General features: G+C 43.4%; 1 protein-coding gene across 1 annotated transcript in view; it reads right to left on the reverse strand.

The window, feature by feature from the left end:
• Window positions 1-544, reverse strand: part of TOM1L1 (target of myb1 like 1 membrane trafficking protein) — a 52,414-nt gene extending 51,870 nt beyond the window's left edge. Inside the window, exon 1 of the mRNA XM_082678219.1 lies at window positions 446-544. Coding sequence (XP_082534345.1) covers window positions 446-503 — 58 coding nt within the window. The 5' untranslated portion in view covers window positions 504-544. The remainder of the gene's footprint in view (window positions 1-445) is intronic.
• Window positions 545-16,152: the final 15,608 nt, after the last annotated feature.

Raw genomic sequence — 16,152 nt, forward strand, 5'->3', positions numbered from 1 at the left:
TGGAGTCAGAACTAGTTTGGAGACCTGCCTGTCACATCGAGGTCACTGCACTTAACCTCCTGGAAACTTTTTCTCTTTGCAAAACGGGCAGGACAACACTTGGCCCTCGGGTGGACTCACTTTCTGAACAGCTTCCCCTTACCCAGAAGTTGACACGCCCCTGTAGAGGCCCAGCCACGCCACACCTGGATCCCCTCGGTCCACCTGTCCGCTTCCACCCCACCCCCACCCCGGAAAGCACCGGAAGACGGGAGGTGAGGAGGTGGGGTTCGAGAGAGGTCGGCGGGGACAGGTGCCGCTCGGGACCAGCGGAGCGCGGGGCCTGGGAAAGTTGCGGGGGAGCGGGGAGGAGTTCGTCGAACTCGGACCCACGCGATCCTCTGCGGCCGGGAACAGAGTCAACGCGTAGCGTCCCGGCCCCAAGCCGGAGGGGTCCCCCTTTTACCTATGAGCTGGCCCACGGAGGTCGCGTATGGGTCCCGGTGACTCTTCCCGAACGCCATGGTAGCGCAGGGAGCCGGCCCGGGCCTCCAACACCGCGGCTCACGACTCCACCCGCACGGCCCTGGCTCCGCCCCCCGGGCCGCACTTCCCCTGGCCGCTGCGAGGCGCCGGGCTCCGGGCTGGGTCCTTGGGGGCGCTGAGGCGGGAGCGCCGGAGGGGGCGGGCACACGCGCACCTGCCACGAGCCGCGGAACCGGCCGGGCGGCCCTGGGGACACCGCTGGGGACGAGTGACCCGGGGGCGGATCCTGCCGCTCACGGGGCGAGGTGCTGTTCTTCTCTGCGCTTCCTGCTCCCCGTTGTAAAGAAGGAAATATGGAGTTAACACACGTCTCGGGTTACTGTGAGCATTAACCACATAACCCGCTCAGGTCAGCGTTTGGCACCCACAAAATACATGTTTAACCACTGAGTGAATCGCCTAACTAGAAATATTTACCCCACCCCGACTTATCTACCCGCCCCAGAGATCCGGGAGGGAAGATGTGTCCCTGGCACTTTAAGGCTGCAGGTGATGGACAGGAGGAGGGACTGGCTTCAATCGAGAGGCCTCACAGGAGCCGGCGTCCTTTGTCTCGCCCCAGTTTCCTGAGGGACCACGTGGCGCCGCCCAGCGAGTTCTCGGTTCCTCCAGGGAACTATTTTCCAGCGAAGGTGAGAAGAAGAGAGGGGCTTTCCTTCTGTTCCGGCAGGGAGTGTTTGGCTTTAGGACTGCTTTGGAATGTAAATCCGAGCTGGAGCATTTCAACCTCTTTCCAGCTGCCCTTTCAGAAGCGGAATTTATTTCCTTTTCTGGTGCATTCGATTAACATCTGATTAGCGATGGTAACAATCTTCCACGATGATGCCGGAGCCTGCTGGGGAGTGGTGTGTCTCCAAGGTGATGGAAGTTAGCATAAGATGGGCTCCCTGTGCCTCCAGATCTTGCTTCCTGTGGTCAAGTGGGGCCCAGTTCGACAAGCCCTTCCTGGGCCCTGGAAATGGTGACAAGAGATCAAAAGGAGATCGGTCTGGCTTATGTCCTTAGTCATATATTTAAAAATAGAAATCAAAACCAATTCCAGTGTGTGCCAAGGGGTTAACTTTTTTTTGCTCTAATTCTGCTATTTCTAATTTTTCTTGACCCATGTGAGCTAATACCTGGGATTCTAAAATCTAGAATGAATCATTTTTGTTGTAAATGCCTCCTGCCTGTAACTAATATTCTCCACCTGCTTATCCAGGGTGAATAACTACTTCTTGTGGTGCTACTTATCAACTACCTTAGTCATCGCTACAGCTTCTGCCCACACTGTTGAAAACCTCTTGTGACATCACCAACCTAATCTCTTTCATATTATAGACTCTACAAAATATTCCACTCTCTGAACCCTACAAGCTTAAAGAGAAAATTTCAGCTTAGGCTGCTGTTGGTGTTAGTGGCCTTCCCAGGGAATGAGAACTGGGAAGGAATCAACATACATATTTTTAACATAATTCTGCTACTTCTTATGGGAGAAGTTTTGTTTTTTATTTCCTTGTGCTACAGGATTGAGGCACTGAGAACATGGCACCAGGGAGTGTGTTCAGGACATTATGTCGGGGTAAACAGAACCAGGTTGATGGGTACTACCTGAAGCTCTTTTCTCCCCGTTTGCCTACGGGGGTGTTGTGGTGGTTGCAGCCTTCTTTCTGTGTTCTGCCACTTTCTCCATGATCTGCCAAGTCCCCGGGGGGATAATCAACCCAGTCCGTGTTAGTATGGTCTGAGAGTAGGATAGAATTCACAGCTAAGTTAAGGTCAGAGAAGAGGCAGAATCCCAGAAAGAAACAAGGGTAAAATTTCTGGATACCAGAAGCAAAATCTCACTAAAATTTCAATTCTAAAAACACTTACTAAGCGTTTATTTACACATAAGTCATAATGCTAGGTAGAAGCAAAGAAAATAACCTTTATTTTTTTATTTGGCCACGCTGCGTGGCCTGTGGGATCTTAGTTCCCCAACCAGGAATTGAACCCGGGCCACTGAAGTGAAAGTGCCAAGTCCTAACCATTGGAACACCAGGGAATTCCTGCAAATAACCTTTACAGTACTTTAAATACACTTAAGTGCCTGGAAGTGGAACTCCATCTGAATGCAGTCTTCCTAAGCCTGGAGACAGGTAGCATACACTTCATTTGTACAAATATGTAATCAGAGATTTAAAAATATAAAGCTAGGGCTTCCCTGGTGGCGCAGTGGTTGAGAGTCCACCTGCTGACGTCAGGGGACGCGGGTTCGTGCCCCAGTCCGGGAAGATCCCACATGCCGTGGAGCGGCTGCGCCCGTGAGCCATGGCCGCTGAGCCTGCGTGTCCGGATCCTGTGTTCCGCAACGGCAGAGGCCACAACAGCGAGAGGCCCGCGTACCGAAAAAAATATATATATATATGTATATATATAACTAATAAATAGCTTGACTAGAGTTTGAATCATGGCTGCCTGATTCTAGAGCCTGTATTTTTGCCACTAGGCGAATCTGCTTATTGAGCATGTTTCTCCTCATTTTTCTTTTAAAGATCTGTGTGGTTCAAAGTATATCACGACCCGTATTCCTATCTTAAAGAAGATATACATAGACTTTGCTGGCACAGGGTCCTGCTGTTCTTTCTGTACCTGTTCAAGAATGCTAATATTTTCTTTACTAGAACTATATGCTAGGTGTGCTGTAAATACATTACATGCACATGCATTCTCTCATTTAATCCCATGATAACTCTGAAACCAGTACTCTTATTTGTTTTACAGATTAGAAAAACCAAAGTAAGTCATTTTTCATGCAGTCATAGTGAAGGACTGTATGATTCCAGAAGCTGTGACTTTAACCTATGTACTCTCATGGGTAGAGCATAGATGGTAGGTGGTACCCTTTCCTTTTTAAAAAGTGGGTTCTAGAGGATGGTACCTGGAGAATGAGGTGACCGAACGTGGCAAACACACGTATCTGGAAACAAAGTTGACCCATCATCAGGCTTTATGCAGTTAAGAGTCTTTTTCACCCTCTCATTTGATTCTGTTCTTTCCACTAAATTTTTTAGATTGTCAGATCTGGACATACGCTTATAAATCTCATGTCTACTGCATCATCTTACAGATGAAAAATGGACAGCCAGCTAAGCGAAGTAACCGCCCCAAGGCCATTCAGCTCCAGCTAAGAGAATGCAACACAATAGCTTATCCCTGAGTCCCAAACTTTTCCCACTACAGGCACCTTTTCTCTATTTTAATATTTAAATGTTCTCCCCCATTCCTCCCCATAGTATTGGGTTGGCCGAAAAGTTTTTTCATACAGGTTTTTCCAAAAGATGTTATGGAATGAACTTTTGGGGCAACCCAGTATTTTCTCTAGCCCTCTCTTTATCCTTCTCTTTTTCTACTGGGTCCAGTTCCAGACATCTCCCACTCTCTCTTCCCTAGCTGTTCCACTGTGGAAACTAATTTCCGTAGCCACTTGATCATCAACTCCAAGCCATTTCTCAGCCTCATCCTCTTTGCCCTCTCTGTGCTATATGATGCCGTCCCATTAGCCATCCTTCTTTCCCCCCTCACCTTTCAGGGCACTTCCCTATCCTATACAGTACTCCCTTCTCTGGCTGCTACTTCTCATGATCTTCATCTGGCTCCATCTTCCTCCTTGCCTGCTAAAACTGTTAGCCTCCCCAGAGTTCTGTAGTCTCTCTTTTCCTCTTTCTCCGTTTCCCTCAGGATGCCTTCTCCTTGTCCCTTCTCTCTGAAACATTTTCTGACCACTCCCAAGAAAACTGAGTCCTCCTTTCCTGTCCTACATACAGATTTCTGTCTTAGAGCTCACAACACTTTGTACTGCTTGTTTGTTTAGAAATATGTTCCCCCCATGGGATGAATTGGGAGACTGGGATTAACATGTATACACTAACATGTATAAAATAGAACTAATAAGAACCTGCTGTATAAAAAAATAAATAAAATAATTTTTTTTAAAAAATGGTATTTAACAAGAGCCTAACCTAAATAAATAAACAAACAAATAAATATAAAAGAGACCCCAGAGAGCTCCCTGCTCCTTTCACCATGTGAGGACACAGCAAAGAGATGGCAATTCATGAACCAGGCAGTGGGCTCTCGCCAGACACTGAATTTGTCAGTGCCTTAATCTTGGACTTCTCATCCTTTAGAACTGTGAGAAATAAAATTCTCTTGTTTATAAGCCAAAAAAAAAAGAAATATGTTCCCCCCTCCTAGATATAAGCCCCTCAAGGGAATAGAATCCTGTTTGTTGGGCTTGGTATCCAGGCACTTAACAGGCCTTAGGAAAGTTTATTGAATGCATGAATGACTCTCCAAAATCTTGAGCTCTATCCTTCCTGAGATCCAGTCCTTAATTCCTCCCTGGATGCCTTGTTGGAGCTCTGACCTTGACAGAACTAGAATTATACTCATCCCCTTCCTCCACTGTCTCAGTATGCTACCTGACTTCTTTGTTTTGATGAAGGCAGTGATGGTTGTGTTGGAATCACCTGAGCTACCGTAAAGAGTACTGATGCCTGGCTCCCACCCTCAGAGATTCCGATTTAAGGAACCTGGAATGTATCAAGGGCATCAAGATTTTTAAAAGTCCCCAGATTGGCTAATGGTATCATACTTTCCCAAATAAAAAATCTTGAAATTATCCTCAATTCTCCTCTTTCAATTAGTTTCAGATTCCTTTGTGTTCTTTATCTATCTCCTTGCCTTTTCTCCTCTATGAATACTGCTCAGACCAGCAGTTCTTAAATGTCATAAGACAATACTCTTTAAGGATGAAATTGGACTGAAGCTTGGGTTCTTTCAAATATAGCAAGACCCTATGCATCTATAGATGTATTAGTATTAATTATCTTTAAAAGTAACATTTTACACAATAATTATTGCCCATTGTTTTTGAAAACTATATGTACAAAGATGTATGTTGACTTTATTTCCACAGTTATTTTTTAGTATCTACATCTTGGAAACTTCTTATTCTGGAAATTAACTTCAAAGCTCAGTCTTTTCTCTCTTCCTGCTCTTGGGCTTTTGGCTGAACTTAGAGACGCAAGATGAGAGAGGCATAAGGAGAGTAATGGGAGCTAACACTGGTTGACTTCCTACTGTGCCAGCCACTCTAAAAAGTGCTTTGGTATCTCCAATAATAATAATAATTTTATAAACTAAGAATCGTTATTTCCATTTTACTAAATGACTTGCCTAAAGTCACTCAGAATTGGGAGATGAATTTGGGTTTGTCTCATTCCAAAGCTTAGGAATGAGACAAACTGTACCCAGAGCCAAGTTCCTGTCATTGATCTTGGGGAGCACCTGTGAAAGCAAGCAAGACCCTGCAGGGTCTTCCCAGACACAAAAACCCTTTCATGCCCCCCCATTCTTGTTTTTAGAAAAGGTTTTAGTCTCCTAGGCCTTCCCCATGTTCCAAAGAGCAGGGACAAGAAGTTAACAATTAGAGAATTGAGGGAATGCAGAATCAAAGGAAAAACAAGGCACTCAAGACAGGTAATGATAGCTGAAACAATAGTTCAGCAATAAAACAGAGTCCTAGTTCCTCCTCAAGGAATATACATAACAATTTGACCTGTATCTTTGAGTTGTTCCACAGAAATGCAGACCCCCACCCAGATGGAAGTTGGTGATTACATGCTGACCACAAACATGTAGACCCCAGGCTGGTTGGAACCAGAAGGAGGATGATTACAATTCCTGAAACATCACCCTGTTACCTCACCACCAACCAATCAGAAGAAAGTTCACGAGCTAATCATGCACCCTGCAATGCTCACCTCAAAAGTTGTCTTTAAAAGACCTTCCCTGCAAGCCATTGAGGAGTTTGGGTCTTTTGAGCACTAGCTGCCCATTCTTCTTGTTTGGTGCCCTGCAATAAACACTGTACTTTGCTTCTCTGCAACCTGGTGTCAGTAGATGTGTTTTGCTTGTGCATCCAGTGAGTGGACCCAAGTTTGGCTTGGTAACACCTGCAGCATCTAGTCAAGCACTCCTCATCTGGCAGTGCTAAGTAAAAGTTTGTTGGTTGATTTTAAACATTCACCCTTCCACCAATATTGAACTTTAAACCACACAAATGCTTTCATTAGCTTCCCTCATCATACTTATAATTAAGGAGTGCCACTGAGATCTGGGACTAAAGAGCACTTTTTGGCTAAATTTGTCATCTCAAAGGATTCCAATGAAGTTTTAAACCAAAATTTTATCTGAAAAGTAAACCAGGGGAACCAATATTTTCATAACCCAAGGCAACTTGCTTTTGGTGGGTTTCATGACCTCACCAGTTCACACTTAACTTATTTGAGGTTTGTAATTTAATTCCTATGTGTTCCTTTGGAAATCTTGCTCAGATATGCAAGTCAGATCACCTGGTTTCAAGTCCCAGATCTCAGATGATAAAAATAACTTCATAAGGTTATTTTGAAAAATGAGATGATGTATAGCACATAGAATGATGCTCAGACTATAATAAAACTCAGTAAATATTAACCAGTTTATTAACCTACTAGGTGTCCTAAAATGTCCACTATTAGAAAACAGCTTCTGAGGTTTGGCAAGGTCTCCCTAAACACCACTATTTAAATATGCAAGAGTCACCTATTTGGGAAAAGTATGTCCTACTAGCATTATATCAGTCACATGTTTAGTTTCTATTAACATGTTGTGAATCATGTATGATTTGTTGATCAGTTTACTTGAAAAAATGTCTGGTGGGAATGGGGCTCAAAAAACCCAAGAGATTCAGCACTGGAATTTCAGGCTGGAGTGGGGAAAGGGCAGGCCTAGAGGGATGCTCCTAGGATGTTTGTTCTCCAGGAGAGCCTTGAAAGAAGAGGTGGACAGCAAAGGAAACAGGGACATTAATTTAGATGTTAAACTTGGTTCAAATGGCTTGGCTCACAGCCATTCACTGACTGTGAACTTTGACAGGCAAATCATTCTTTCAGAACCTGTTTCCTTATCTATAAAAGTGGAGCCAATTCCACATTTCTCAGTGTGTCTCAAGATTAAATGACACAACATTTGAACACTTTTAACAAAGGCCTTGGCATATTACTGGTGCTCAAAATTGTTAAAGCCCAAAGTCTAAAGTAGGCTCCTATTTCCTACTTTCTACCACGTCATTTTGGTTATGCCCTTTATAATGCTGGTTATAATCTGAAATTGTTTTGTATGATTATTTTTCACTTGTTGCCTGTTTGCAAAAGTTAATATTGCCCCCCTCAAACTGCAAAGCATACCCTTTTGTTATTCTACATTGTGCTGCAGGGAAGGCCCACCATGTAGTTCCCCATAGTCTCTGAAAGCACACCTATCCAAAGAGATGCATTTTTGCTCCCCCCATGTTATCAACTCGGGCTTGGCTGCTCTCTGCTGGAAAGGCAATACTCAAGAGACAAGTGCTCGTAGGAACAGAAAGATTGCTTTATTCAAGAGGCTGGCAACCTGGGGAGATGGTGGACTCGTGTCCAAAAACCCAAGATTCTAACCCAAAATCCTAAGATTCTGATTGGCTGTGAAAGTTTTTAAAGGGAGAATTATTTGGGGAGGGCACCAGAGTCTTTGTTATCTTCCACTGTGTGCAGATTTTCTTCTTATTGGTTGGTGGTGAGGTAATAGGGTGGTGGTGCTCCATGAATCTGGTGCTCAGCCTGAAATTACCCTCCTCCACCTGGGTGGGGGCCTTAATTCCTGTAGAAGAACTCAAAGATATTGTTATGTGTATTCCCTGAGGAGGAACCAGGACCCTGCTCTGAGGCTGCACTATTGTTTCTTGACTGCCCCTCCTTTGTTTCTGCATTCTCTCCCTTCCCTGATAAGCAACTGTTTGAATCTGCCCTTTGGAACTCAGGGAAGGTCAAGGAGGCTGAATGAAGCCAAATTCCTGCAAACAAGAAACATGGGAGGGCCCCACAGGGTCCTGCTCCATTTTACCCACATCTTTGCCTCTCATTTGTCCTTCAACACACTTCAGTCCAGCTGTAAGCTCCCTTTTAAAAGATATGGTCTTGGAACTTCCCTGGTGGTCCAGTGGTTAAGAATCCACCTTACAATGCAGGTTAGATCCCTGGTTGGGGAACTAAGAACCCACATGCTATGGGGCAACTAAGCCCCCGCACTCTAGAGCCTGCACCACAACTAGAGAGAAGCCTGTGCACCACAATGAAAGATCCCATGTGCCACACCAAAGATCCTGTGTGTCACAACTAAGATCCAATGCAGCTAAATAAATAAATAAATATTAAAAAAAAAAATAAAAAAAGATATGGTCTTGCCAATACTAAGGACAGTCCTCTCAACTCATCTTACTTTTCCTCCTAATGCCAGTGTCACAGTTGACCTCTGCCTGCTTATTGAACACATTTCTTCCTTCACCTGTTGTGATGGGATGGTATACTCTCCCTTGCCCCTGCATTTCCCTACAGTGCTAATCTAAACCTCTCTCTGCCCTGGCCTCCCTTTATCCTATTACTTTCTTTTATTGTCTTCATAGCACTTAACACTATTTGAAATGGTCTCATGCCTTTATTGTTTGCATGTTTATAGTTATCTCCCCCTCATGTGGCTCATGAGGGCAGAGAAAGCTCTGTTTGTTCATTGCCACGTTACTCAGTGACAGTGACATTGCTAGTACATTCCATGGTTCATTGAATCTAAGACTTTGTTGTAAGATGCACTATTATTTTAGGGACTATTAATTAGATGAAAGGTTTCCAATTAAACTGTGCTTCCTGATTACTTAGCATTTTTATTTTATATTTGTTTAAATAACCCTTTGAGATACAATAGTCCTAGATTGTTTTGCATATATGACTCCTATTTATATCTGAGCAGAAAAATGAAAGCAAAAAAAAAAAATTAACAAAATTTTTCCCCCATATGTAACCAACTTTCCTGATTCACTCTTGGCTCAGAGATGTCAGTGTGTCAGTGTGTTTTTCCACACCGTGTCATCCTTCGTGCCATCAAGAGCATTGGTGTTTCAACATTCCTTAAACTGCTCCCCTGTTTCCTCCCAATATTTTGTCTTAAACTGTTGACACCCATTTTGCAAGTTTGGGTGGTGGTGCTTTCTTAGTCTTACCAGAAAGTATCAATGAAAGGTTTATCAGGCAACAAGCAGGATTGGTTTTCCCTCCCCAAATCGTCCTTAAATAGACTTGGGGAGGGATGACTGAATCATGAAGTAGTTGCTGTTGTCGTTATGAGCCAACAGCAGCAACAAGCAGACTGTATATGCCCAGGCAGTGACAACCCTATCCACGTCTCTAACTGCCACCTGGTGACAAGTTATAACACACCACAGTTTGTCAAATGCATCAGAAATGATAATATATGGGGGGAAAAAAAGTATTTTAGAATTGTTGAATTTCCCTAGTAAGTACTTTATAGATATTTACTCAATGAATGAGTATATGAATGGAACCCTTGTTGCTGCTGTGTAAAGCAACTAAAGTCTAAAACAAATCACCTATTAAAGAAATCCCATGTTTTTAAGGATTACTTCATCATCCTTTAAATTCTGAAACCAGTTATGAATTCTTGATGAATATTTTAATTCAATCTAGAGCAGGCTTTTCAATGGACAATGTACTTTTTCGCTTACAATTTTACTTATTTATCTTATCTTAGAAGCTGACTTGTGTGCTTTAAATTATCTGCTTTTAAAAAGACATAAGCGGGCTTACCTGGTGGCGCAGTGGTTGAGAGTCCGCCTGCCAATGCAGGGAACACGGGTTCGTGCCCCAGTCCTGGAGGATCCCACATGCTGCGGAGCGGCTGGGCCCGTGAGCCATGGCCGCTGAGCCTGCGCGTCCGGAGCCTGTGCTCCGCAACGGGAGAGGCCACAACAGTGAGAGGCCCGCGTACCACCAAAAAAAAAAAAAAAAAAAAAGACATAAGCATTACTCACATTTTCAATAGGGTGCCCTGGATTTCTGTGTTTGGAGAATAGAAAACATTTTATTTTATATAGCTGTTGTTTTTTTTTTAACCATGAGAGGGCAGCCTTGTTTAACTTATCAAGTTCTCCCAAAGGCCTCGCTGGGTAGCTGTATTCTGGCCGAATGATCCCTGGGAGCAGCAGGAGCGTTCTGGGAAGGGCAGGCAGCTGTGTTTTCCAGGGTGCTTTGCTGCTAAAGGCTCGCTGCTCTGCAGGGAGTTACGTGGATGCTGCTCGCTGCTTTTCACATAGGCAGTAAAACCTGATATTCTTTAGTTAGCAGACAGGTGGGGGGCTTGGGGAGGTGGTTGTTTGGGGATTGACATGTATCAGGAATTAGATAGCTGCAGAAAGGGATGGTTTAATAAAAGCCATGTCTGGGATTTGAACCTCTGGATGGCAAATATATACCTACAGTTGTGCAAACTTTGAAATACAGTAGAGGCTACCTGGAGAGGTTACACCATTAAGAAAGATGTGTAGAAAGAAGGTAGGTCTAGCAAATGAAGTATGTCATGATCAATTGGCATAGATGGTCAGGGAGAGGAGAGGATAAAGCCTTATATTTTACATCCTTTAGATCACTTATTCATTCGTTATTGAATTTTATCATACGGAGGTACAATATGAACTTCCAAGCTATTGAGAGAGACTGTCTGGTAAAAGATTGTGATTCAGTCTAAGTGCTGAACACAGAGTGGAACTAACTTTGCAAGGAGGGTTGGCTGCTGGAATAGATTAAAGGTCTGGGCAACATAGGGTTAGAGCCAGGTCTGTTAGTATAGGCTTGAGCACAAATACTGCAATGACCAGGAGGGGAAGAAAGCACTAGTTAAGTCTGGATTTCACAAACTCCGCACCTGATTCCCTTATAGGGAGAACTTTTAAGTGTTTTTTCATTTCTGTAGGGGGCATAGCACTTACAAAGTTGTGCCCAGATTCCTTTCCAGTTAAAGTTCATTCTCTGTCAGCTTTGTTAACTGAGCCATGAGAACATATGGCAACATTCACTTGTTTATTCTACAAACACATATTAGGGTCCCCAAATGTGCCAGTCACTGTGTTAGGAATCAGTGGTATATGAAGGAGATAAAATCCAACCTCTACATGCCAAGTGCTCACAATCAAATAAGGAAGAACTCATAGCTTAGTGGGCAGAGTTAATTTTGTTGTCAAATGGACAGAAAATTCACTTTTCATTAAGTTCTTGAGTCTAGTGATCACGTTTTTTCCTCATTGGCTTCTTAACATAAAAGAACCAGATGAGCTCCAAAATGTTAGAAATTATAGTATTTCATATTAGCCTTAACCCCATGTTATAAGGTGAGTGTCCTACCACGTTCCTTACAAAAACATAACAAAACAACATCAAATTGCATTCCAGAGCTAAACAGAAATGCTTTTCAGATCATGTACTAGTTTGATATTTCTATATCAGGGGTTCTCAACATGATTGAAAATCCATTCCAATTCACAGAGAAAAAAGAGTCATTGAAGAGATAGTATGGGATCAATATCACTTTCAAGTGAATTAATTTATATTTTACCCACAGCAAAATCGTCTATATAATTTGAATGTATGCATATTTATTCGGTCTGTAACGTGCATACAGATCCAAGTACTTCTCAAGACAACTCTGCAGCTTTCTCCTGAGGCTTTTAGCTTCAGAATACCTGCTCCACTCCTGAGCCTTTCCTAAGAAAACCCACTTATAGCTCCTTTTCAGAGTACTTCCTTGCTTGGCTGTGTTCTAAATCAGGGAACAGCAGACACTTTCCTAAAAGGCCAGATAGTAAATATTTCAGGCTTTGTGGGCAACTACTCAACTGCCTGCCCTTGTAGTGAACAGCAGCCACAGACAATACCTAAGTGAATCAAAGTACAAAAACAGCTGGCAGGCCAGATTTGGGCTGTGGGCCATACATTGAGTATCCTTGTTCTAAATCATTTGACTCCCCCATTTTAGCTGACTGGACCAGGAGAGCGACCTGAAGTAAGAATAGCAAATCTATGAGCCAGTCTCCACATGGTTGGCATCCTTAGAAGTGACCTGGTATGAGACTTTGTATCAGTTAGTGTCTCTTGTTAGATAGATGAATAGATCAAGAGATAGGTAGGTAGATAGATAGGGCAATCATTAGTAGGATCAGATACAGCAGGAGCCAAGAGTAGTCAGAAGCTATCAGTAAACTAAGGCCAAAAGACACAAAAATGATATCCAAATAGAGAGTGGGGTAGTGGGTTAATAATATCAACAGTAGAGAATCTGAGAGGATTACCATTGAGGAGGGTTGTCAGAGTTTTGATGCTGATGAGTCTTGCGAATTGTATGTCCTGAAAAAAACCTCACAGTTTTTAAACTATATTCCAGCTTCAGTCCAGCCATTCCTGGGTTCCTGGGAGATTTCTGCTGTTCTTAATTCCACATGTAACCTCACAGCTGATTTCCCATTGCTAGAGGTAACCATAAAGAATCTCTATTTCTGATAGTTCTGTAGAGCCTAACACTCTCTCCTCTGCCTGTAGGTTGGGAACCAGAGTTGTACATGAAATATTCATCACCGAATATTGGCTATGTTTGGAGATTTTCTTAAGCATTCGTCTTAGACTTTGTGTCTAGTTTTTGAATGGATTGTGTGTGCCTAAATAAAGAGCTTCTGGGCTTCCCTGGTGGCGCAGTGGTTGAGAGTCCGCCTGCCGATGCGGGGGATGCGGGTTCGTGCCCCGTTCCGGGAGGATCCCATGGGCCGTGGTCGCTGGGCCTGCGCGTCCGGAGCCTGTGCTCCGCAACGGGAGAAACCACGGCAGTGAGAGGCCTGCGTACCGCAAAAATAAATAAATAAATAAAATAAATAAAGAGTTTCCCTTGAAAAAGCACAGACATTTTCTCTGGGGCATTTGACGAGGAGCAAGCATGATTGTGTATCCCCTTCAGACCCTGCGGGGCTGCTCAGTGAGGCATTCAGGCTCCATATGGTGAAAATTGTTCTATGACAAGTCTAGTTTATTCCAGTTTTTGCTTCTATTGAGGATCTTGGGGAAACCTTTTCATATTTCTCATCTGAGTGCAGCGAAGGATTTTGGGCTACTTGGGAACAGGTTTAAAATAAGGTTACATTATTAATCAACATGCTTTTTTTTTTTTTTGCGGTACGCGGGCCTCTCACTGCTGTGGCCTCTCCCGTTGCGGAGCACAGGCTCCGGACGCGCAGGCTCAGCGGCCATGGCTCACGGGCCCAGCCGCTCCGCGGCATGTGGGATCTTCCCGGACCGGGGCACGAACCTGTGTCCCCTGTATCGGCAGGTGGACTCTCAACCACTGCTCCACCAGGGAAGCCCCAATATGCTTTTATATCCAGTTATTCCTGGCCAGAGATGAGTCCTTCACATCACTCTTAACAGTCCCTGGAATTTAATTCAACCTTTGTCATTTCTGACAGTGTTTTATGGTCCCCTTCTCTGACTGCCAATCTTAAAATAACAGATTTTGGAAGAATTTTTTGTCCTTTTCTTCCACAATATGGGAAAGGAGGTGCAATTTTGCAGCTATTCAAGGTGAAAAGGTATTTTATTTTTGAAGGGCTGAATTCTTGGATTTGTTAATATATCTCTCTTCACAGCTATGCTGAAGGATATTTCATTTCTCTGATTCATTCTTACTATTAAAAAAAATATTTAGCCAATCGCCAAACATTGCATAAAACATGGCACCCTGATTTTGGAAACTATTTCTTACAGATCTAGGAGTACACTGAAATTATTAATATGAATCTTTTAGCATCCCCTCTTGAGAGCAGGAGAAAACAGACATCATTACTATCATCATTCTGTTAGGGACTAACCTGAATTAATAACATACCTAAGATTTGAAAACTGGCCATGTGCTAGACACCAAGGCACAGAGTATTGGTAACTTGCCCAAGGGATCACAGTAAGTAGCAGATACATTTGATTCCAGTGTATGTAACCACTGTACTGTCCTGCTTCCACAGCCTTATGCCCATGAGTGCAGACTCCAGAAAACTTAAAAGAACTCTCCATGCACAGGGTGTTGGAGACCTGAAGAAGAAAACCCAGGTGTGAGCAACAAGATATTTGATCCCTCTAAATTTCTGTGTTTTTCTCTAAGCAGGAGAAATACACTTTTCTGGATTACATTTTAAGTAGCAAATCAGACAGTCAATGCAATGTATTGATGCTGCCATGTGGAGTCTTCCATTAGGCACCTTCACAATGAGGTTACAGGTCAGAAAAAGGCAGTTCAGGGAACAGAGATGGACAGAGGCCTGGGGAGATGGACAGAGGCCTGCAGTACACCCTTGCTTTATATGAAGCTTGTTTTCCTTTATAGAGGCTGTGTTCCATGCTGCTCACATAGCTGTTTCCTGTCCTAATTAATTTTTGAGCTCTCTGTTGGATTTTAATTACAGACCTAATAATTCATGGGAAGAGTTGACAGGTGTTTTAGGTTGGTCATCGTATTTGAATAAGCAGGTGACGGGTAGAAAGTCCTGAAAACTCTTCAGTAATTGACTCACAGACAAGTTGCTACTTGGAAGTAGGAAGCACAACCAGGAAGAGCTTTAGTTACCTGGAGCAGCATTTTTAGAAGGAAAGAAACTGAGGTTGAAAACACAGATCCCAGTTTGGACTTGTGCTTTCCATTGGAGTGGGGAGGGTGAGTTGGGGTGCTATAAAGAGAAGGAATGGGTTTGATATTGGGCTGGGGCACCCAGAAAGACTTTAGCAGTGTCCCTTGGGAAGATATAAACACAATGGAGGCAAAAGAGAATAAACAGACACCTTATTTTTAGCAGGGTTTGTTCTCCAACCTCAATACAAAACTCTACAGAGTGCTAAACTATAGAAAGTTCCCTTTTTGCCTCTAGTTAAGAGCCTAGAATCAATGCTTGGAAAATGGCCAAATTGTTTTCCCCTAAGTCCACTTCCAATTTCAGAACTTTGTCCCATTGTCGAGAGAAAAAGCCATGCCAAGAGAGCCAGACTGCAAAAAAGCCCCCTTGCCCCACTGCAAAAATATCCCTGCTCCTGGCTTTGCCCTGGCCCAGCCCTAGCAAAAGGGGACATCAGAAGTGACAAGCTGGTCAGCCTCTTTCCATTTGGAAGCAGCCCTCGCTGTTCCTGGTGCCTGAGGGAGATCTACAGAAAGTGGAGAAAGACCACAGTAATAAGGTGACCTTTTAACACTTTTAAAAACTCTGCCCATAAAAGCACAGCCCTCAGTCCAAGGATGTCATCCTGATCAGCGATCCTGCCCCCTGAAGACTGAAGTGTCTTCCCCGTCACAGGCCTCATCCTTGGAAAGGTGTAAAATGAGGGTGGGGGACAAGCAAGGAGCCTTGAGTTGCCTGTAGAGGTCAATACTTGTCTCTGTAGGGAAGTCAAACCATCCAATTGCCATGTCCTTAAGGCAGGATTTCTGTCAACCAAAGCATCCTCTTAGGAATGAATTGGAATTACATAGAAAGGGATAAGAGCATTCAAGAAGAACTTTCTAATTAGTAGAGTGGTGAGATTGTGGAATAAACAAATATAACTAAGAATCTCTTTAAATAGTGAGATTTGGTAAATCTCTTTACCAACTAGTTATTTGGTAAAAATAAACAAATGCATTAAGTAGTTTTTCTAACATGCCCCCTACCTTTCTAAC

This window comes from Grampus griseus, assembly GCF_964374135.1.
Source record: "Grampus griseus genome assembly, chromosome: 20".
NCBI lineage: Eukaryota > Metazoa > Chordata > Mammalia > Artiodactyla > Delphinidae > Grampus > Grampus griseus.